Source organism: Phascolarctos cinereus, unplaced genomic scaffold (assembly GCF_003287225.1).
Source record: "Phascolarctos cinereus isolate Bilbo 61053 unplaced genomic scaffold, phaCin_HiC Scaffold_2;HRSCAF=192, whole genome shotgun sequence".
NCBI classification, from domain to species: domain Eukaryota; kingdom Metazoa; phylum Chordata; class Mammalia; order Diprotodontia; family Phascolarctidae; genus Phascolarctos; species Phascolarctos cinereus.
Genome location: NW_027555625.1, coordinates 45,798,587 through 45,822,544, shown reverse-complemented (window position 1 = coordinate 45,822,544; position 23,958 = coordinate 45,798,587). Strand labels below are relative to the sequence as shown.

Here is a 23,958-nt window from a genome sequence, read left to right as displayed (position 1 = left end):
TCTTCCACCATCTCTTTCAAATTAATTGTTGTTGTTTGGTCATTCCAGTTGTGTCCGACTCTTCATGACCCCATCTTGGGGTTTTCTTGGCAAAGACAATGAAGCGGTTTGCCATTTCCTTCTCTAGCTCATTTTACGGATGAGGAAACTGAGGCAAACAGGGTTGAGTGACTTGCCTAGGACCACACAGCTAGTAAATATCTGAGATTGGATTTGAACTCATGAAGGTGAGTCTTCCTGACTCCACACCCAGCTCCATTCTCATTGTCACTGCTTTAGCCATGTGACCCTTTCGCCTTGGTAGATGGCCTCTCTACCTGCAGTTTCCTTTCTCTGCCTGCATGTTTAACAAACTAAGATTGGTTCCCTGTTGCCTCAGGCATAGAGTCTACCACTCTCTGTACAGTTTCCAGGATCTTCTATGATTCATTCTCATGCTACCTATTCAGCCTCATTTCCCACAACTTCCCAACAAAAACACTCCACTTCTAGACTGATTTATCACTACCTTTTACACGTAACTCTCATTTACCACTTCATCTTCCTCCACCGTTATCTCCTCAACACACACATCTCCCTCAAATCCTATCCATATTTTTAAAAATGCATTAATGAATTATAATCTTGATACATCAGATACTTCCCTTTACAAAACATATTTCTGAAAAAAAAAATGGATGATTACAGAAAGGAGAAGTGTGTCCTTAAACTTGGGTAGTACAGTACGAACTCTGACTGCTATACTTGACCCAGATTCTGTTGCCTCTCTGTATTGGTTATTCACATCCTTGCAGGCACTGTCTGCACTGTTCCGTTGCTTCTGCTTTTTTTATTCAGTATCAATTCATAGAAACATTTCCATTTTTCTTTGAATTCTTCATATTTGTCTGTGTTTCAGCACGGAAACATTCTTTTACACTCATATACCATAATTTGCTTTAGCTAAGAACCCATCATTTGGCACCTGGTGATTTCCAGCTTTTTGTTTTTGCAAATAATGCTGCCATTGATGTTTTTATACATATGGGTCTCTCCTTCAATCCTGTCAATCACCTACTTAGGATATAGTTCTAGTAATAAGATCTCTGAGTGAAAGGGTATAAATAAATAATTCTTCTCACATGCTTCCTAATTGATTTCCAGAATGGTGTGGCCATTGTGCGCCGTCTTGGGGGGGGGGAGAGAAAAGGGGAGAAAAATTTTCAACTCAAAAGCGTATGGAAAAAAAAATTAAAAAAAAAAAAGAATGGTGTGGCCACTCCACCAGCAGTGAGTTAGCATCACTGTCCTCCCACAACCTCTCCCAAGTTTTCCTAACTTTTGGCATCTCTGCTAGTTTGATGGATGTCTAGGTAGTTTTTATTTGCATTTCTCTGAATGTTATTGATTTGAAATGTTTTTTTAGGTTGCTATTAATAGTTTATATTTTATCTTTTGAGGACTGTTTATGTCCTTTAACTATTTGTCTACTGGGGAATTCAAATGATTATTTATAATGTGTATTTCCTCTTCTGAAAACTATTCTTTTTTTTAACCATTTGTCTGTTGGGGTACTATTCATCTTTATCTTCTGTACATGAAGGGAAAACATAGACTTGTCTAACTCTCCCGGCTCTACTCTGAATTCCTGTTGCAATTATTAAATAAACCTCCAGGTTAGAATTTAATTGGCTTCTCTTTGTCCTGTAGGTATTGTCTGTCTGCCCAACTATAGTGTTAAGTCTGTGAGGGCAGGGTTCATCTTCCCCTCCTCTCCAACACAGCTTCTCCTTCCTGCCCCATAACTACCCCAGGGTTAATAACAAAGGGCGTTGATGCTTCCAAGCTACTGAAGGAAGAAGGACAAATAGTCTGCCTGCTAACTGAACAGGCACAGGAAACCCTAAGGAACCCAGGGAGAATACACTAGGAAATGGGAAGATATGAGGGCTCTATAGCACCCTTAGCACCCTTTCAACAAATGTGAATCAGATCTGGGCAATCACCATCCATACTTGACAATCTCAGGCTACATTAGGCATAGTGTATAGAATAAGGGATGGGATGGTCCTCTCACCACATCTGAAGTATTGTGTTTAGCTCTCTGGGACCCACATTTTAGGAGGGTGACCAAGATGGTACAAAGATTGGAAACCATGCCATAAGAGAAGACTGGTTGAAGGAAATGGGGATGTTTAGCCTGAAGAAGAGAAGATTTAAGGGGACATGATCATTGTCTTCAAGTACTTGAAAAGCTGTCATGTGGAGAAAGAGTTAGACTTCAATTATGTTATGTTTACTTACCTGCTGACTTGTCTGTATCCCCTAGCAGAATGTAAGCTCCTTGAGGGCAGGAACTGTTTCATTTCTACCTTTATACCACAGTGACTTACAAATACAAAGTGCTTAGTAAATCCTTCTTGAATTGAATTCATGAACACTACATTTCAGCCAAACTGCCATTCTCCAAATTTGATCCTCTCTCTCCAGCCTCTGTGCACTCCCACAAGCCAATCTCCTTGTCTGGAATGCACTCCCACCTTATCTCTACATCTCAGAATCTTTGTCTTCCTTCAAGACTCAACTCTGAAGCCTGTCCTGGTTCCCCTCAGTTTTTCCCTCTTCTACTTTCCTTGTACTATACTTATCTGTATAGACTGTGAGCTCCTTGAGAGCAGGAACTCTTTTATTTTTGTCTTTTGTATCCCTAATGCCTTGCACATAGTAGGGCAGTTTAATAAATGATTTTTGAATTGAATTGAATTGAGTGGAATTGACTTGTCCCACTTGGCCCCAGAGGACAGACGAAGGATGAATGGGTAGAAAGCACAAGAAAGGCGGATTTCCTTCCAACATAAACTGTCTCTACTTTCCCTCTTGTGGAATGGGCTATACTAGGAAGCAGTGAGTTCCCATTCATTAGATGTCTTTAAGCAGAGGTGAAATGGCCCCAGAGGCAAGATGATCCGGGATTCCTGCTCATATATGGGCTGGATTATATGGTACTCTGAGATCCCTTCCAATTCTGCAATCCTATTATTCTGTGATTCTCTTCTCCCACTGAGACTAAAGTGATTCTTTTACTCTCTCCTCTAGCTCAGAAGCTGTCATGTGTTGATAAACAGACATCTATGCTAAAGGATAGCCTAGACTGTACCCAGCGGAAGCTGGAAGATAAGATAGCTGAGAACATGGAAAAGAAAGAGCTTATCGACAAGCTTTCCAGTGAGCTCAAAGGACATCAGAAAGATAAATCCACACTAGTGGATCTACTGGAAACAGAAAGGTACTAGCACAGTTACCAAGGACAGGGGGCTCGACCTCTCCTGACATAGCATTGAGAAAAGGAAGCACTTTAGACATTGACAGCTGCCTACACAGGCTTACTGACTGGAACATTCCCACTGGGGGAAATTGTCCCAAAATTGGGACAAAGAATGGAATCTAAAGCTATCCAACTGTTGGTGGAATGAGGTTTCAGCTCTGTAGACACTCCTATTGCTATATGGCCTCAGTCTCCACAAGGGCTGAGGCACTCAATGCCTGCTCTGTTGAGGATATTCAAACTACTGGGATGGGGCTACAACCTTCCTACTTGTCACCTAATACCTATGGTATTTTTCCCCCCTCTGTTTTGTTTTCATTCTTGCATTTCATTTTTATTTCCAGCTTTTGGTTTTACTTTCATATTCAGATAGGTCCCTCTTCTTTCCCTTCTCCTCAAAGAGTTACCCCATATGACAAAGAAAAAAGAAAGACATAAAAAGAGCTCAGCAAAACCAATCAATATATTAACCAAGCAGTCTAATAGTATGTGCAACGTTACACACCCACAGTCATCCTATCTCTGCAAAGAAGGGAGAGAAGGGCACTTCCCCCTTCCCACTGACTTTTTTAAGGTGAAGCTTAATCATTATAATTGTACAGCATTCGATTCCAGATTTTTGGTTCTTTCTATTTACATGATTGTAGTCATGTATTTTCCTGACTCTGCAACAGTTTATATAATTCTTCCCATGCTTCTTGGTAATTTTCATAGTCATCCTTTCTTATGGAGTGGTACTATTCAATTACACTCGTGTCAGTCAAACATCAGTCATTTATCAAGCACCTACTTTGTGCCAGGCACTTTGCTAAGTGCTGGAGACACAAATTTGGAAAGGCAAATGATAGTCTCTACTTCAAGGAGTTTACAATCTAATGGATAACAATCTATTTCACTATTCCCCCATCAATCACTTTGCCTCGATTTGTAACATTCTTTTAGAAAGAATATTGAAATGCTGACGTCAGAACTTGAAGTATCCAATAGGAAACACCATGATGCAGAAAAGGAGATCACAGAACTTCAGAAATCAGTGGATGATATGAAACTACAGCTGTGTAAAAGCCAGGAGAAGATGAAGGAACTCATAGACGAGGTTTGATGGACAGACAGGAGATCAACCTTTGACTGTCCTTTGCTCTAGATATAAACAGGAACCTTGAGATAGGAAAGATGATGTTACCAATTCACTGTGAAATTTTTTTTTCCAGAACTAGTGGTAGATTGTGCTGAGCCATTCATATATCTCCTCTACTGATCTTGAAACTAAGAGTATGCACATGTAAGCTAGCTGGTCAAAGTTACGTGTCTTTGGCTATAGAACAGTGTTAACTCTTTGCTAAGCTGACAAGGGGTGAGCAGCCTCTTTCTCCATAATATTTACCCCCAAAGATAAGATGCTCAGAAAAGAACAATATGAAAAATTCATTTCCCAATGAGATTTCATATAAAAAATATTTTTGGGAGATGGGGAGAGGTAAAATCTACAGCTAAAGTAAATGAGTATGCCCAAGGCCAAGGCGATCAATGATGGCTAGGAGAAACTGAAGAAATGAAGGAAGTTTTTTTTCCTGAATATTAGTAGAAACTCCTTCATCATGAAAGCTGACTTACCACAGAGATGGCCTCAATTGTTCTCACAGTTTTCAAGTTACAATTATGTGTATGCTTTCTTTCTTTATGAGTGCAATGACCATACCAGATGGGCATCAGAAAAGATACGGATCCTTTGGTCCTGATTTTCTATTCTCAGCTTGAGGAGGAATGTTATATTAATGAGAGTCTGCGAAAACAACTGAAACAGCTAGAGAGGGAGCGAGAGGACCACCAGGACTTGAGGCTGACGTGGAAGAACCAGGAGAAGGAGCTAAAGGACAAAATTGAGGCGCTCAAGAAGGAAATCCAAGATGATAAGAAACTGGTGAGAAATATTATGCAGGGAAGGGAGGCAACAGACCCAGGCAGGGCAGATACACCAGAGAACAGATAAGCAGACATCAAAACTAATAAGAACAATAGAGCATTTGTGGCAGAGGGGTGAGCGAGGTACCCCAGGATGGGAGTGGGACTAGAATGGGGCTGTAGGGGTTATTATTTTAGACAGCCTGTGATATCTCAGTCTCTGATCTTTGTTCTCTAATGAGGTAATAGGAGATGGAGAAACTGAGTGTCCTTGAACATCAGGTCAAGAATCTTCGGGATCAGCAGAAACATCCCTCACAGCAGAGAGGAACTCAGGACAAGCTTGAGGCTGTTGTGATGTTGCATCTCTCTGAAGAGGTGAGCAGACCCAAAAGACCACAGCAATGGGGAAAAGGGACAACTTGGCCCAGTTCCCCGCACTCCCTACCCATCCTCTGATACACTGACACCACCCGCCCAGTGAGTAACACAAAAAAACCCTGTGAGCACTGTCAGCCCTCAGCTGACAGTCAGCATGCAAACCCTCATGCCAAACTCTAGTTTCACTTTCATATCCCAGCTACCAGCCAGAGCCCCTTTCTCCAGAATATATACCCCAAAGAGAAGATGCTTGGCTTCTGTCTCCTCATGTACATATGCATACAGACAGAGACAGATATAAATGTGAATCCTGCAAATACCTACATCCTGGCACCGCCTCTGCCTTTCCCCATCTCCTACTTCAGGTTGAAGGGGTGGACTGATTGACTGGTTAGTTGTTTAACAGCATGGAATCCAAAGAGGAAATGGGTAGGAGTGGAAAGCAGGAGGATGCCTACCTTCCCAGTGTGTGAGTGAGGAAGAGATGAAAAGAAAGGCCAAGAATAGTAAAATTTCCAACCATACTGGCTCCAGTTTTCTTTTCAAGAGATGAGTTTCTAGAAGATGTCAAAGAGAGGAGGATGAGGAAAAAAGGAATAAGATCTCACAGGAGGAAGTGTGGAAGAATGGACAAGACAGAGCAACAAGTGTGGGTCTGGGTGGTAGCTGAGGAGTCACTCTCTCGAGCTCTAGGCTTCATTGCTCCATGAGAAATAGGAGAAAGAAAGGCTTGCTAAGATAGAGGCTGAGAAGCAGGATCACTCTCCAGGATCAGCTACAACAGAATTCATTCCAACTAGGATCAGTTACACAAAGTGTTGTTGAAAAGATCCAAGAGCAGGCAGAAAAGGTGAGCAGACCCAAGATCACCACAATGGTGGAGAAGGGGGACAGCTCTGGATAGGCTGTCTCTGTTCCAGCCACCCATCTCTGTCACACAGGTATACCAACCCAGTAAGTAACTGATGCCTAAAATCCTATGACAAAGGTCTATCCTGGGCATCCTGGTGGAACATCCAGCCCTTCCTATCCTCATGACAGAGCCATGTTTCAGTTTCATGTCACACTCACTAAGGCAAAGGTCACTTCTTCCTCCATGAAGGAAGTGTTTTTTTAAAATATAGGCTTAATAGGTGAGCATAAAAAGCTGTACCTTGGAACCACCTTTTCCTACCTACTCTTTGAGGTTGGATAACTGGTTAGTTGGCTGGATTTTTAAACCTGGAAATTAAAAAAAAAATAGATGGGAGGGCAAAAGACTATCTCTCCACATTCCTATGTGAGAAAAAAGTAAATCCAAACAGTCAGTTTTATAACCTAACCACTTCAAGGATCTTTGTAAAAGTTTGTAGAAGTCTAATAAATTGATGAGAACAGGCCAAGATATCACAGGATAGAGTGTAGGTATGACTTCAGGTGATACAATTTTAGGTGAAAGGTAATTCCTACTGTTTGGAGCTTTGTTTTTCAATGACAAGCAGGAAGACAGATCGAATGAGCCTGAGGAGGAGAAACAGAGATTCCAAGATCAGGTAAAATATTATCCACTGCAATAGGAATCACTTACAAGAAAAGTCAGTCCTGCTGAGAAGAAGATTCAACAGGGAAAAAAGGTGAGGACACCCAAGAGCACCACAATGGTGGGGAAGAGGAACAGCTCTGGACAGTCATTCTCTAAACTAGCCACCCATCCTTTGTTACACAGGTATCGATCCCTAGTTAGTAACTACGGCCTAAAATCCAATGACAAAGATAAATCCATGGCTTTTAGGTCAATATACAACCATCCCTATCCTCCTACCAAAGGCAGGTTTCACTTTCTTATCACACTCACTGAGGCATATGTTGCTTCTTTCTCCAAGTGGGGAGCCCTTTTAAAAAATATTGATTTAATAGAAGTCCCTAACCATCTAGAGATTGGAATGAGTTTCTTCCATATCCTCTTTGAGGTTGGCCAACTGGTTGATTGGTTGCATGTTTTCCAGCTGGAAACAAAAGGAAAAAGGGACTGTAGGGCAGGAGAATACCTACTCACTGTGAATAAGGAAATAAGAAAAGAGAAAGTCAGTCAGTTTTCCCACCAAACTCACTCCAGTGTTCTTTGCAAAAGTTTGTAGAAGAGGTTAAAGAAATTGATAAGAACAGGCCAAGATACTAGGGAATGGAATGTGAGACTGTGACTAAGGATAGGTATGAGCATTTTTAGGTCACAGGTAATTTCTGATGTCTGAGGCTTCGTTCTTCAATAATGAGTAAGGAGGACAGATTATATGAGCCAAGGGATGAGCACCAGCAAAGCCAGGATAAGATACAATATTATCCATCACAATGGGACTCATTTACAAGAAAGCACAATGCTGATAAGATCTAACAACAGGAAGAAAAAGTGAGCCGTGCTGGGGAAGGGGGACAGCTCTGGAGAGTCATTCTGTAATCTAGCCACCCATCCTTTGTCACAGACGTTAAATAATGCCTAAAATCCTATAATAAAGATAATCCTAGGCTTTCAGGTTAACATCCAACCATCCCTATCCATTCACCAAAGCCAGATTTCACTTTCATGTCACACTCACTGAGGCAAAGGTCACTTCTTTCTCCATGTAGCAAGCATTTTTTAGTTTTTTTTTTTAAAAAAAAGGTATTTATTTACTAGGAGCCCCAAATCACCTGGACCTTGGTACTACCTTTATCCATCTCCTATTTATGTTTGGCCAACTGGCTGGTTGGTTGATTGATTTAGAACAAAACCATAAAGGAGGAATGAGTAAGAAAGAAAGGCAGGAGGCTACATAGCCTGGTTCCTATTATGTGAGTGAGGAGGTGAAGAAAAGGAAAGTCGAGAGAGTCATTTTTCGAACCAAACTCACGCCAATTTCCTTTGCAAGAGATTGTAGAAAAGGTGAAGAGAACTGTTCCTCCTCCTCCTCGTCCTTCTCCTCCTCCTCCTCTTCCTTGGCCTCCTCCTCCTCCTTCTTCTCTTCCTCACCATCACCACCATCATCTTCCTCCTACTTCTGCTCCTGCCTCTGCTGCTTCTCCCCCATTCCCTTGGAATGGACCACTCTGGTGCCTCTTTTGTGAAGCAGCAGCTGAGGAGACTCCCAGACTTACCACGGCCAAGAAAAAGCCGAAGGAAGGAGTCAAGACTGAAAACAATGACCACGTTAATTTGAAGGTGGTAGGGCAAAATGGTTCAGTGGTACAATTTAAGATTAAGAGGCACACACCACCTAGTAAACTAAGGAAAACCTATCATGAATGACAGGGTTTGTCAATGATGCAGATCAGATTCCAATTTGATGGGCAACCAATCAATGAAACAGACACACCTACACAGCTGGAAATGGAGGATGAAGATACAATTGATGTATACTAGCAGCAGACAGGAGGCGTTCACTAAAAAGAGAACCTGCAATTCTACTCCAGAACTGTGCTCCCAAGGAAAACAATACATTCACAATTAGAAAACCAAGATTTGGTTCATCCACATCCTGACTACTTCAGTATAGTTTTCTCTCTTCTTTGATTCCCTTCCCCCATGCCTTTATTGTAACTGGTATATGTGCACAGGCATAATGTGTATTTTTTTAACTAAGTGGCTGGTGATATGCTTTAATCAACATCAAATGGAGATGGGGAGGGGAAAAAACAAACTGGTTCTGTGAAAATAACCCTTTTCCCCATTAGTGGCACGTTCATTAACTTTTATCTTTCTATTCCAGTAAGTTGTTTTGCTATTTAATATCACTATTTAACAACAAAAAAACTCACCAAAAAAAACTTGTATACCTTGTTCAATTGGACAATTTCCATGTCTTTCTTTTATCATTGTAAAACTAAGGGTGATTTTATAACTTTTTTTGTACGCAGCTGTTACATGTACGACAGTCTCTGTCTCTCAGTAGGAATAAATTACTATAAATAAACTGATCCCCAGCCTCAGACGTATAACACTTACTAGCTGTGTGACCCTGGGCAAGTCACTTAACCCCATTGCCTAGCCAAAAAAAAAAAAGAAATTGATCCTAGATAGTTTTCCCTTCAAGTCAAACAGCATGCTATTTAAATAAACTTCTTGTTTGAAATAAAACTAAAAATGTTTAAAAGGTGAAGAGATTGATGACAACAGGCTAAGATATCACAGGATGAAGTGCAGAACTGTGACTCAGGGCTACAGGTGTGAGTATTTTAGGTGGCAGGTAATTTCTGATGTCTGGGGCTTTATTCTTATATGATAATTAGGAGGACAGGTTGAATGAATCCAAGGATGATAACCAGTTTCCAGGATAAGTGCAATATTATGGATTGCAACAGGACTCACATACAAGCAAGCTCAGTGCTGCTGAGAGCATCACCCAACAGCAGGCAGAACAGGTGAGCAGAGCCAAGAGTACCACAATGGTGAGGAAGATGGACAGCTCTGGACACACATCCTCTAATCTCGTCAAATGTCCTTTCTCACACAAGTATCACTGCCTAGTAGGAAATCAACGCCTAAAACCCTATGACGAAGCTCAATGCTAGGCATCCTGGTCAACATCTAGTCCTTCCTATCATCCTACCAAAGGCAGGTTTCACTTTCATGTCATGCTCACATCTAGGCTTGTTGCTCAGCATCCAAGCCTTCTCGTCCTCCTACCCAAGCCAGGTTTCACTTTTCTGTCACAGTAACTGAGGCAAAGGTCCCTTCTTCCTGCCTGTATTCAGAGATTTCTTAAAACACAGCTTAATTAGGAGCCCCAAATCACCCGAACCTTGGCACCACCTTTTCTCATTTGTTCTTTGAGGTTGGCTAACTGGTTGTTTGTGTGGTTGTTTGAAAGCTGGAAACCAAAAAAAGAAAGGATTAGGAGTAGAGGTAGTAGCCTACTACCCTTGTTTTCACCATGACAGTAAGAAAAAACATCAAGATAGTTTTCCAAGCAAAATCACTCCAATTTTCTATGCAAAAGTTATAGAAGAGGCCAAAGAGATTGATGAGAACAAGCCAAGACATCAGAGGATGAAATGTGGGACTGTGGCTCGGGGCGATAGGGGTGAGTATTTAAGTGGCATGTAATTCCGGATGTCTGGGGCTTTGTTCTTCAATGACAAGTAGGAGGAGGATGGATTGAATGAACCCGAGGATGAGGATGAGAACCAGTGTCTACAGGAGTTATCTAAAAGGAAGCCCAGAGCTGCTGAGAAGATCCAACAGCAGGTTGAAAAGGTGAGCAGACCCAAGAGCACCACACTGGTAGAGAAAGGGGACAGCTCTGGACAATCATTCTGTAAACTAGGCACCTGTCCTTTGACACAAATGTATCACACTCCACTAAAATCCAATGACCAAGCTCACTCCCAGGCTTGCTGGTCAGCACTCACCCCTCCATATCCTCCTACCAAAGCCAAGTTACACATTCATCTCAAACTCATTGAAGCAAAGGTCACATCTTCCTCCACATAATGAACACTTTTAAAAATACAGATTAATTAGGAGCCCCAAACCACCTGGACCTTGGCACCACCTTTTCTCACCTCTGCTTTAAGGTAAGCTGACTGGATTGGTGGGCTGAAAGCTGCAAACCAAAAGGAAATGAATGGGAGTAGAGGCAGGAGAACATCTACCCTCATTTCTACTATGAGAGTAAGAAAAAAAAAAGTCAGACAGTCTCCTAACCAAAATCACTCCAATTTTCTATGCAAAAGTTGTAGAAGATGTCAAAGAGATTGATGAGAACAGGCCAAGATATCAGAGGATGAAATGTAGGACTGCGGCCCAGGTTAACAGGTGGCAGTAATTCCTGATGTCTGGGGCTTCGCTCTTCTACAATGAGTAGGAAAAGGGCCAACTGAATGAGTCCAAAGATGAGAACTATATTCTCCAGAATAAGATCAAATCTTATCCAACAGGACTCACCCAAGAAGAAGCTCAGTGCTACTGAAAAGATGATGCAAAAGCTCGTAGGAAAGGTGAGGAGACCCAACAGCACCACACTCGTATAAACCGGGAACAGCACCAGTCATTCTATAATCTAGCCACCTAATTTTTGTCACAGAGGTATCAGTCCCCAATTAGTTTACTAACACCTAAAATTTTATGGCCAAGGTCAATCCTAGGCTTGTTTGTCAACATCCGACCCAACTTATTCTTCTACCAAAGCAAGGTTTCACTTTCATGTCACAGTCACTAAGGCAAGAGTCAATTGTTCTCCATGTAGGGAGAGCTTTTGGCAATATTTAATAGTAGCTGGCCACTAACACCGGGACCTCGATCCACCTTTTCCCTCCCCCTCTTTGAGCTGGCTGACTGGTTGGTTGGCCAATTGTTTTAGAGTTGGAAAACAAAGTAGAAATGGGCGGGAGACAAGGGCAACGGTCTACCTATCCTTGCTCCTACAATGTGAGTTAGAAAGTGAGGGAAAAAGGAAGTCAGAACAATCTATTTTCCAAAGAAACTCACTCCAATTCTCTTTGCAAGAGTCTGTAGGAGAGGTCAAAGAAATTGATTTGAATGATCTAAGATGTCTCAGGATGAAGTATGAGCCTGTGGCTCATGGGGAGAGGTGTGAGCATTTTAGGTAGCAGGTAATTCCTGACATCTGAGGCTTTGTTCTCCTATGAAGAGTAGCAGAAGGAAAGACTGAAGGAGCTCGAAGATGAGAACCAGAGCCTCCGCGATAAGATGCAATATTATTCATTACAACTGGATTCCACTACAGTCAAGTTTGCTTGTGCTCAGAAGATCCAAGAGCAGGCAGAAAAGGTGAGCAGACCCAACAGCTCCACCATGCTAGGAAGGGGGATAGCCTGGACAATCATTCTGAAATCTAGCCACCCATCATTTCTCACAGAAATATCACTCTCCTGTAAGTAACTAATGTCTACAATCCCATGACCAAGCTCACTCCTAGGCTTGCTGGTCAGTCTCCAGCTGTACCTATTCTACTCCCAAAGCCAGGTTTCACTTTCATGTCACACTCCCTGAGGCAAAGGTCACTTCTTTCTCCATGTAGGGAGTGCTTTTTAAAATATAGATTAATTAGGAGCCCCAAATCACCTGGACCTTCACACCACCTTTTGCTACCTCCTCTTTGATGTTTGCTAAGTGGTTGTTTTAGAACTGAAAATCAAAGGAGTAATTGGTGGGTGGTGAAGGGCATGAGGCCACCCTCCTTCCAAAGCCAGGTTTCTCTTTCATGTCACACTTGCTGAGGCAAAGGTTACTTCTTTCTCCATGAATCGAGCGCTTTTAAAAACGTAAGATTTTTAGGAGCCTAAAACACCTGGACCTTGGCACCAACTTTTTCCAATTCCTATTTGAGGTTTTAGTGCTGGAAACAAAAGGAGGAAGGAGTACAAGTGGAGAGGAGGAAGCTACCTACCCTCACTCCTACTGTGTGAGTGAGGAAGTGAGGAAAAAAAGCAAGTCAAGACAGTTTTCCAATCAAACTCACTCCAATTGTCTTTACAAGAGTTTGCAGAAGAGATAAGAGAGATTGATGGGAACAGGTCAAGAGGTCCCAGGATGCAGCATAGAACAGCGCTCAGGGCGACAGGCGTGAGCATTTTAGGTGGCAAGTACTTCCTGACGTCTTGGTCTTTGTTCTTGAATGCTGAGTAGGAAAAGGACAGACTGCATAAGCTCGAAGATGAAAACCAGTATCTCAGGGATCAGATGCAATATTATTCTTTGCAACTTGACTCAGCTACAAAAAAGATCAGTGTTGTTGAAAAGATCCAAGAGCAGGCAGAAAAGGTGAGCAGACCCAAGAACACCAAAATGGTGGGGAAAGGGAACAGCTCTGGACAGCCATTCTAGAATCCAGACATCTATCCTCTGTCAGAGAGATACCACTCCCCAGTCAACAACTAATATCTAAAAACCAATGACCAAGCCAGCTCCTGGCTTGCTGGTTCACATCTCACCCTAACTATCCTCCTAGCAAACACTTTCGTGTCACACTCACTGACGCAAAAGTCACTTCTTTCTCCATGCAGGGAGTGTTTTTAACAATTTGAAATTAATAGGAGCCCCAAACCACCTGGACCTTTGCACCTCTTTTTCCCACCACCTCTTTGAGATTCACTAACTGGGTTGTTTCAGGGTTAAAAACCAAAGGAGAAATGGGTGCAATTAGAGGGCAGGAAGCTGTTTATACTATACGTGGGTGAGGGAAAAATATGTCAGGACAGTCAGTTTTCCAACCAAACCAAGTTCAGTTTCCTTTGAAAGAGTCTGTAGAAGACATTAAAGAGTTTAATGAGAACAGGTCAAGATATCACAAGATGAAATGTGGGAATGTGACTCAGGGCAATAGTTTTGACCATTTTAGGTAGCAGGTAATTCCTGATGTCTGTGCCTTTATCTTTCAATGAGGATTAGAAGAATGACAGATTGAATGAGCTTGAGAATGAGAACCAGTGTCTCCGGGATAAGATGCAATGTTATTTATCACAACTGGACTCGGCTACGAGAAAGTGCAGCGATGCAGAAAAGAAGATGCAAGAGCAGGAAGGAAAGGTGAGCATGGCCAATAGCACCAAAAGGGTAGGGAAAGGAGAGCTCTGGACAATCACTCTGTAATCTATCTTCCCATCCTTTGTCACAGAGGTATCACTCCCTAGTAAGTTATTATGCCTAAAATCCTATGACCAAGCTCACTCCTCCACTTCCTGGTCAACATCCAAACTGAGGCAAAGGTCACTTCTTTCTCCTTGGAGAGAGCACTTTTTAAAATATTTTTTTTAAATGGGAGGAAAAAAAAACCCCCGGACCTTGGCACCACATCAAAGTGATTAATGAGAACAGACCATGCTGTCCCAGGATGAACTGTGGGAGAGTGGCTCAGGGTGACAGGCATGAGCATTTTAGGTGGCAGGTAATTCCTGATGTCTTGAGCTTTGTTCTTCGATGATGCGTAGGAGAAAGCCAGACTGAATGAGCTGGAGGATGAGAACCAGTGTCTCCGGGATAAGATGCAATGTTATTCATCACAACTGGACTCAGCTACAAGAAAGCTCAGAGCTGCTGAGAAGCAGATCCAAGAGCAGGCAGAAAAGGTGAGCAGACCCAAGAGAACCAGAATGGTGATAAAGGCGGACAGCTCTAGACAGTCAATCTGTAATGTAGCCATCCATCCTTTGTCACACAGTTATCACTACATATCCTCCTACCCAAGCCAGTTTTCACTTTGATTTCACACACAAGTGAAGCAAAGATCATGCCTTTCTCCATTTAGGGAGCACTTCTAATAATCCAGATTACCTTTGGATTCTTCATAGGAACACCACACCACATCCATCTTGGACCACCGTTGCCCAACTTCCATTTTGGCTAACTGGTTGGTTGATTGATTAGTTGGTTGTTTTAGAACAGGAAACCAAATAGAAACGAATGGCTGTGGTGGGCAGGGAGCTGGTTATATGCCCTCGTTCCTACTATGTGAGTGAGGAAGTGAGAAAAAAGAAAATCAAGACAGCTTTCCAACCTAATTCATTCGAATTTTAAGTCCAAGCTTTAGTAGAAGTCAAAGAAACTAATGAGAACAGACTAAGACCTCACTGGATGAAGTTTGGGGTGGTGGCTCAGGGGAATAGGTGTGAGCATTTTAGGTGGAAGGTCATTCTAGACGTCTGGAAAGTTATTTTTCTATGAGCTGTAGCAGAAGGACAGATACAATGAGCTCAAGAATGAGAACCAGATACTCCAGGAAAAGATGCAATATTGTACATTGCAACTGAACTCAGCTACACTGAAGATCAATAGTGCTGAGAAGCAGATCTAAGAGCACCATAATGGAGGTGAAGGCAAACAGCTCTAAACAATCATTCTGAAATCTAGTCGCCCCTCCCTTCTCACAAAGGTATCATTCCCCAGTAAGTAACTAAGGATTAAAATCCTATGACCAAGCTCACTCCTCCACTTCCTGGTCAACATCCAAACTGAGGCAAAGGTCACTTCTTTCTCCTTGGAGAGAGCACTTTTTAAAATATTTTTTTTAAATGGGAGGAAAAAAAAACCCCCGGACCTTGGCACCACATCAAAGTGATTAATGAGAACAGACCATGCTGTCCCAGGATGAACTGTGGGAGAGTGGCTCAGGGTGACAGGCATGAGCATTTTAGGTGGCAGGTAATCTCTGATGTCTTGGGGCTTTGTTCTTCAATGATGAGTAGGAGAAAGCCAGATTGAATGAGCTGGAGGATGAGAACCAGTGTCTCTGGGATAAGATGCAATGTTATTCATCACAACTGGACTCAGCTACGAGAAAGCTCAGAGCTGCTGAGAAGCAGATCCAAGAGCAGGCAGAAAAGGTGAGAAGACGCAAGAGAACTAGAATGGTGATAAAGGGGGACAGCTCTAGACAGTCAATCTGTAATGTAGCCATCCATCCTTTGTCACACAGTTATCACTCCCCAGTAAATAAGTAATAACTACAACTACGCCCACTCCTAGGCTTGCTGGTCAGCAGCCAACACTACCTATCCTCCTTCCAAACCAGGATTCATTTTCATGTCATACTCACGGAGGCATATGTCATTCTTTCCGATGTAAGGATCACTTTTAAAAACATAGATTTAATAGGAGCTATACGCCACCTGGATATTGGCACCATCTTTTCCCACCTCCTATTTAAGGTTGGCTAACGAGTCAGTTGGTTGATTGGCTGTTCAGAGCTAAAAACCAAAGGATAAATGGGTGATAGAGGAAGACAGGAGGCCATCAACCCTTGTTCCTACTAGGTGAGAGAGAAACTAGAGTGGGAAAAAAAACAAGACAGTTTTTCAACCAAATTCACCAAATAAATTTTCTTTGCAAAGAGTTTTTAGAAGAGGTCAAAGTGATTAATAAGAAAAGGCCAAGATATCACAGAATGAAATGTGGCACTATACCCCAGGGTGCTGGGGGTGAGCATTTAAGGTGGCAAATAGTTCCTAATGTCTGGGGCTTTGTTTTTCAATGACAAGCAGGAGAAGAATAGATGCTATGAGCCCGAGGAGGACAACCAGTGTCTGAAAGTTAAGAGGCCATTAAACCAAGACTCATTTACAAGAAAATGTAGTTGTTCTGAGAAGAATATCCAACAGCAGGCAGAAAAGGTGAGCAGGTCCAAGAGCACCACAATGGTGGGGACGAGGAACAGCTCTAAGCAATCATTCTGTAATCAAGGCCACCCATCCTTTGTCACAGACGTACAACTACCCAGTAAATAACTAACACCTCAGATCCTATGACCAAGCCCAATTCTGTGCTCCCTGGTCAAATTCACCCCTATCTAGCCACTTGTCACTTCAAGGTTTCACTTTTACATCCCTGTTAATGACTCAAAGATAGGGAGGGTTTTAATATTGATTGATCAACTGATTTAATGGGATTTCCCAAACCAGCCCCCAACCATGACCTTTCCTACTTCTATTTGATTTACATCTAGCAATGGCTGATTAGTTGCTGGTTGTTTTTAAACATGGAAACCAAAGGGGAAATGGGTAAGAGTAGAAGCAGATGGTTACCTACCTTAATTTCCAAAACGTGAGGAAAAGGAAAACCAAGACCATTTCTTTTCCAATGAAACTTGCCCCAGTTTTCTTCGCAAGAGAGGAATTTTTTAGAAGGATTAAAAGACAGTCAACAAAGACAGAGAAGGGTCAAGGTATCACAAGAGGAAGGGTGGAATTGTAGAGAATGGTAGAAAGCATGCACTTTGCTCTTAAATAACAACACCAGTAACAGGGCACATTTATATATAATGCTTTAAGAGTTGCAATGTACTTTACATGTATTATCTCATTTGATCAATGAGGGAGTAGGAGAAGGAGAAAGTATGTAAGCTAGAGTTGGAGAATGAGATCCTCCGGGGTGCACTGAAACACTGTACGAACCAACGGGAGTCAGCCACAAACAAGCTCGAGACTGCTAAGGAGGCAACCAAGGTGAAGGAAAATGAGGTGAGTATTGCAAAGAGATGAATGCTGGGGAATTGTTCACCAGCTTGCCAGGTAACTCACAGAGAAGCTCTGACTCCTTCACCACAGAAGGAAAATGAATCCTGGCTTCACTTGTCACCTTAGAACACCTCTTAACAGATTTCTCAAAGACTTCTACTTTGGTTTCCAGTGTCTCTGTCCTCATCATGGTATCATTTAGTATTTCGCCTTCACATTGGCATTTCTCAGTCTTGTCACTTCTCAAGCACTTAGCATGAATCCCAGATTTTTAGGGATTCCTTCATTTTCCCCCGAATATCTATTCCTTAGCTTCTCCAGAAAGTAAACACTTTCCTTGACAGAAGACCAAAGAATTTCATTTTAGGAATAGTCCCACCCTAGAGCCACTGGTATTAGGAAGTTAGACAACATCCAGTCTTGAGTTTCTCAACCCAATTCCTAAGGTCAAACAGCTTAAGCTTCCACAAGAGTAGCTGCTATAAATCCAAACTGTTGGCCATCGTAAAGGGTGGAAGGAAATATGGCGTCAAAAGAAAACAGATACTCTGTGTGTGTGTGTGTGTGTGTGTGTGTGTGTGCGCGCGTGTGTGCACACACGCGTGCATGCATGCACAAGCATAGACATGCTAAAGAGAGAAAGTCAAGGACAGCCATGATCAGGTTTCCTTCCTGCTCATATAAAGGTGGATAAAGGCTTAGCCAACCAAACTTTTAACATAATGACAGTGGAGGACATTTATAAAGTACTGTAAAAATATCATCTCACTGGATCTTCACAACAACCCTATGATGTCAGTGCAAGTAATATTATTCCCATTCTATAGGAGCAGCCCCTGAGACCCAGAGGCTAATAAGTGGCAAAGCCAGGCTCTGAAATCAGATCTTCCAACTCCAAATGCAGCACACATTTCTCTACACCATCTAAGGCCTGGGTGTAAAGTTTTAATATTAAGCCTGGCTTTAGGGAATACATTTAGGTCTCTCTTAACACTAAGAAAAATCCTCCCAGAAAGCAATAATTTTAGGGAGTAATGTGGAATATAACTCATCAGTGTTAAGTACACAGGGTTATACCTTCACACTTAACCTAGAGTATTTACAAAACACTTCTTTGAGCATATCATATACCAGGCCCCAAAGTCTCACCCTACTCCTGAAATGGGGAACATTACCCCAAAAGAAAACTGGCCATCAACAAAGCCTAGAAACAGAAGCCACAATAGGCTTCATGTGAATATTTAACCTAAGTTCTCCAAAAGTACTTAGTGGTGAGAGTTGGAAGGAGGATGATGGCATTCCCTTCCCCAAGGTGGTGTGCCAGAAAGAAGCTCTGACCCATGTACAAAAGGATCTCCAAGAGGCTGAAAAACAGGAGCAAAAGAACAACCTCAGAAATACTCACTCCTGCCTGGAGTCAGCTAGAACGTCGTCAAACCAAGACAAACTGAAGGAGGCTCTGGAGAAGGTTAGGAAATAACCTCATATCCCCTTGTACAGAAATAAGGTAGAGCTTGAGGAAGTCGGGCCAGATTCAGGGGACGGGGACTGATGGAAGTGCTGGGTTGGGGATCACCATGCACCTGGCTTTGACCAAAGTATTCAGCAAAGCCTGGAAGCCAAAGCATTTGGCACCTCAAAGGATAGGGGATGGGATTTCCTTGTAATCCCCTCCTAGGCACTACCACCCTCAAGGCAGGAAGAAGGAGCCAGCACCTGGCTGCTCTTAACCTTGCCCTGGGAGGACCAAGGGCCAAGTGTGGATGGACTCGAAGGAAAAGGGGAAAAGGGGAAAAGGATAAAGATGGGTTGTGTTAAGGGTGCCTGGCTAACCAATAAAGTCATAAGATTAGAAGAAGAGAGGGCTAGGGAGGGGGGGAACTGTAGGTTTTTAATATTCTCAGCAATTCATTTCCATTGTTGTGTATTGATCTGCAAAGATAACCCTCCCCCAGTTTCCCTTCTAATCTCAGCTACACTGGTTTGTTGGTGCAAAAACTCGAGACCCACCTTTTGGGACTGGGCCAATGTGAGAATTTATTTCCCTTAACTATCATATTTATTACAAAAGTTTGTTTTTTTTTAAAATCTTGTTTTGTTGTTTGCTTGTTTTTAGTGGGGGTGGGGAGAAGCTGGGAGAGAAAACAAAATATTGTCAACTGAAAAAACTACCAATTTTTTCAAAAACAAACATTTTGTTAACCCTCTCCCTTCCTCTTTCCTAAACCAACTAGAAAAGCACTAGATAAATAGAGGTCTTATCACTAGAGAAAAGGAGAACCTTCCAAAAGGAAGCAAGCCTCCCATGAGATGCTGTCCATGTTCTCTTGGGGAAGCTTTCTCCATGTCCTTCATTCTTAACCAAGGAGGGGGGTTGGCCAGTGCAGCTGGGCTCACCACAGCCCATTGGCCTCTGCCCCAAAGCTCAGTCAGGCCAAGCTGGAGGCAGCCACGCTTCGCCAAGAGTTACAAAAGACCCAGCAAAAGAAGTCCCAGCTGGAGGAGGAGACATGCGCTTATAAGCATCGCATGAAAAAGCTCAACGGGGAGCTGAGGAAGCTCCAGGACTTTCACCAGCAGAGTGAGAAAGAGGTGAGGGTGCTGGGCTGCCTCATGAGACAAGAACGGTCCTGCCTGGCCCACCTCGTGGGGTAGGAATGATCCAGTGCTGCTTCTGTCCTGTGGGACGACCCTGGCCAGGCCCAGCTTGAGCTGCCGATGCTTCTGTTGCTCAGACCTGGCACCTCAAGCCATGAGCTTCCCCCACCCCTTCCCTTTTGCTCCCTTCCCTCCCTTGGTCTCTCCACCTACCTGCTCATGTGGGCTGGTTTGGGGAGCCCCTCGAGGGCCTGAAAACCTCAGGTGACCACTGCCCTCTGCCACCCACAGTCAGACATTTTGAAAGGGTATTTTCTTCTGAACAACTGGACCTTACTTGCTTCCCAGGGTATGAGGAGCCCCCCACGCGACTGTGCCGGGAATACTCTCAGGCAGGGCATGTCTCACACCCTGGCCTAATGGGCTCTGTTTCCTCGGGCAGGTTGATGCCTTCGTTCAGCAGATAGAAGATATGAATTATCAGTTGGCCTTCTGGCAAAAGACACATGAGAATGACCTCCAGTTCCTGGCAGCCAAAGATGAGCAGCTTGTGGTCTTCAAGGTAGAAATGGCCTCCCTCAAGGAGAACCTGCGGGAAGAAGAGAAAAAGGTAACAGGAACCAGCCTCCTTGTGCCATGGCTTCTAGCCCCCCACTAGCCTGGGGCCTAAGAATAAGCCACAGGAGGTGCAGTAAGAAGTCTCTGCACCATGAATTGAGTGAGGTTTGGGACATGCACAGCAACACTCGGTCATCTGATTTTTCTTGATAGAAAGACTTTCTACAGGATGAAATCTCCATCTTAAAGCACAGATATACATTAACTAGCTGTGAGGTACATGAGCCTCTCTTCGAATGCAGGTTTTCTTAGTTCTCATTCTAACCTCACTTCTGACTTCACCTAGGTGTGGTTCCTTCCCTGGGACCCACAGACACAGGATGAGGGTTGGGATTTAAAGCTCATTTCATACACTAAGGGTCAGGCACTCAACTTGGGCAACTCCCAAACCCCACTTTGGGGTGAGGGTGAGGGTGCTTAGAAACTAGGATCCAAGAAGGGGTTAGGGAGGAATGTGCTGAAGAATTTCTTTCTGGATGTGTTAAGAGCCAGCAGCTTTTTTTGTCCGTCTTCCTCCCAAGAGTAACTGCTCCTGGTAGAGCTGAAGAGTTTAGTAGAAACAAACCTCAGCAAGGCTCTTGCCCTCTGACCAAGGGAACAGGTTACAAAGTTGGTCTTCTCCTTGGGGGAGACCTGACCTTACCTCAGAGTTGGGAGGCAGATAGGCCATACCCCTACCTCTTTCCCACTTCCTGCCTTTCCACTTGTCCCAGGTGGAAGCCCTTCGGAACACCCTGGAGAGTGCTCAGAAAGACACCTGGAAATTTCACCAGGAAAATGAAATGGTTGCATCTGATGTACATCAGTGGGTGAAGGAACAAAAGTAAGGAGGAAAGATGTCAAGCAAGATGGTCCTTCAGCTGAGCCTCACTTTCCAGGCATTCCACATGGAGCCGTGTATCCATGAAAACACTGTCTAATCCCTGCCCCTCAGGTCCAGCCCATACTGGGTTTGAGTAGGATTAGACAGAAGAGGTTGGAGCTCCTGTTCTGGAGCATCAAACTGGTATAGAATTGAGCCGGAAGGCAGCTTTTTTGTGACCTACCTAGGAATGCTTTTCTTTTATTTCATCAAAATTTCATCAATTCTGTCATGAAAACTCCTGGATTTTCAAGGTTTTCAAGGGTTAAAGAGCCTCTTTCCTGCCTCGTGGTTACTAATGAGGTTGGGGCCTGTCTCTGCCCCCCCACCCCATACAGTGCCAAGAACTCAGCCTTCCCAGCCACAAAACTATCAATCTAAACCTCAAAAGAATATACCCATGGTGCTTCAGTCTAAGTGAAGGGAGATGGGATGGGGGGGGGGGGAATTGGACTAGCTATTACTTTCTCTTGTGAATTTAATTACAGAGATAACACTGAGAAATTAGGATCCAAGATCCGAGAACAAGTCAAATGCATTTATCAACTGGCTGGTGAAAAGGAGTAAGTCACCCTACTCTAGGAAGGCTGAGTCTCTCTGGTATGTACCCTTTCCTTCCTCATGGCCCTGAGCCAGGCAAGGGGGATCCACAAAGACTTTGGGCAACTCTTTTCATCATTCACACCTAATGAGAAGCCCAAAGGAGGCATTAGGGATTCATTTGGTTCCCCTCCTCGTTTCAGGGAAGGAAGCAGTGTTGGGCCCTAGATCAGAGAGTATTCACAGGACTGATGTAACCTGGGTCTGCTGCTCCCAGATGTGTGATCTCACACAGATCCTTTCCCTCTCTAGACTTGTTCCTTCTTTATCAAGGGACACTCAGTGATCTCTCGTTTTCAAACTCCCATGAATGGTATCGCTCCATCCCTCCCAGACGCTTTTGTGTTCCACACTGATCTCTCACTGTTGGTACACCCTCTTCCTTTCCCACAGCCATCTCCACAACGTGATGGTCCATTTGCAACATGAAAACAAGAAGCTGAGGAAAGAAATAGATGACAGGCGCCAACAGAATGAGCATCTGATGGTAAGGAGTATCCCCTACACCTTGGCCAAAGGGAGACTCAAATAATAGAAGGAAACTGCAGGTGCTTCCCTAAAGGAAGATGGCAGTCACATTACTTGACTTGAGATCGATGCCTATGCACAGTGCTGTTCACCAAGAGGTGGTCTGACCACTAGAGAAGGGCGGCTAGCCACTGGGGGAAAGGGAGAGGGGTAAGAAATAAAGGATGCCCCACACTACAGAACTAGTAATGCTCTTAGCCACCTAAAAACACTAACACTAACACACATGCGCATGCACACACATACACACCTTAGTAGCTCACATGTAACTTTATCAGGTGCTATATTTTCCGTTAGGCTCATATTTAGAAAAATAAATGCTGAAGAGGTCCTTAAACCCAGAGAACCCTAGCTTTGACCCTATTGCACAGGGTACAAGATCAGATTTCCATTATCACTTTTTTTAATCTTTCCTGAAGAAAACACCATGACTCTACAAGTGTATTTTTCTGCCACCTTTAAAATCTCCACCATTCTTCCCTACCACAGGGTAAACTGAGAGGGAAGAAGCCATTCTTGAAATTTGGCCTCTTGGGCTTTCCAGTTACCTCAAAACATGTTATTTTTCTTTCCCCTTGAGTCAAAATTGTCATTTTCTGCTTCCTCCTAGGTTCCTCACTATAATATTACAATTCCTTGCATTGAATATCATCTCAAGCCACAGTGCGTAGAAAATCAATAAGTTTACACCTTCATAATTTGTCTTTAATCAACTCCCACCGCTTTTTGGTTTTGTCCAGTCACAAAGGAGCAAGCCTCCAAACCATATTAGTATCTATCAGACTGAGATTTGTAATAAATGTTTTTCAGACAGAAGAGGTCTCACTGGGACTCCAGACCCTTCTGCCCATTTCAAGGCTCGTGACAGTCATGCGCCCAGCCCTGCCCTCTCTGATCCTGAGCAGAGTAATTATGATAAGTTGCTTTCATTTATATTGACATGTGTTTCACCACTCATGTATAACAACCAGAGCAAACCTCTGGATGTCTTATTTTTTTAATTTAACAGGAAATCATTCATGAGGAAAGAAAAATGAGTTTTTTAAGATCTAAAGACATAAGAATCTTTAAACCTTGAAAGGGAAAGGGAAAGGGAAAGGGAAAGGGAAAGGGAAAGGGAAAGGGAAAGGGAAAGGGAAAGGGAAAGGGAAAGGGAAAGGAAAGGGAAAGGGAAAGGGAAAGGGAAAGGGAAAGGGAAAGGGAAAGGGAAAGGGAAAAAAAGTCCAAGACAGGGTGAAAA

At 43.2% G+C, this 23,958-nt stretch overlaps 2 protein-coding genes across 2 annotated transcripts; both read left to right on the top strand.

Annotated features, from left to right (window-relative positions):
- Positions 1-3,170: 3,170 nt before the first annotated feature.
- LOC144454118 (uncharacterized) lies at positions 3,171-20,676 on the top strand. Its single transcript, XM_078149125.1, has 17 exons — positions 3,171-3,265; positions 4,247-4,400; positions 5,058-5,225; positions 5,456-5,584; positions 10,686-10,796; positions 11,480-11,539; positions 12,198-12,332; positions 13,191-13,325; positions 13,953-14,090; positions 14,492-14,629; positions 15,746-15,883; positions 16,541-16,669; positions 17,378-17,515; positions 18,825-18,980; positions 19,937-20,104; positions 20,553-20,632; positions 20,673-20,676. Exons 1-17 carry the CDS (start codon positions 3,171-3,173, stop codon positions 20,674-20,676), a joined length of 2,076 nt encoding a protein of 691 aa, XP_078005251.1.
- Positions 20,639-23,407, top strand: LOC144455766 (polyamine-modulated factor 1-binding protein 1-like). The gene is made up of 5 exons (XM_078149369.1): positions 20,639-20,720; positions 21,442-21,551; positions 22,079-22,153; positions 22,584-22,677; positions 23,329-23,407. The coding sequence occupies exons 1-5, from the start codon at positions 20,679-20,681 to the stop codon at positions 23,398-23,400; spliced, it is 393 nt and encodes a 130-aa protein (XP_078005495.1). The 5' UTR covers positions 20,639-20,678; the 3' UTR covers positions 23,401-23,407.
- The last annotated feature ends 551 nt before the right edge of the window (positions 23,408-23,958 follow it).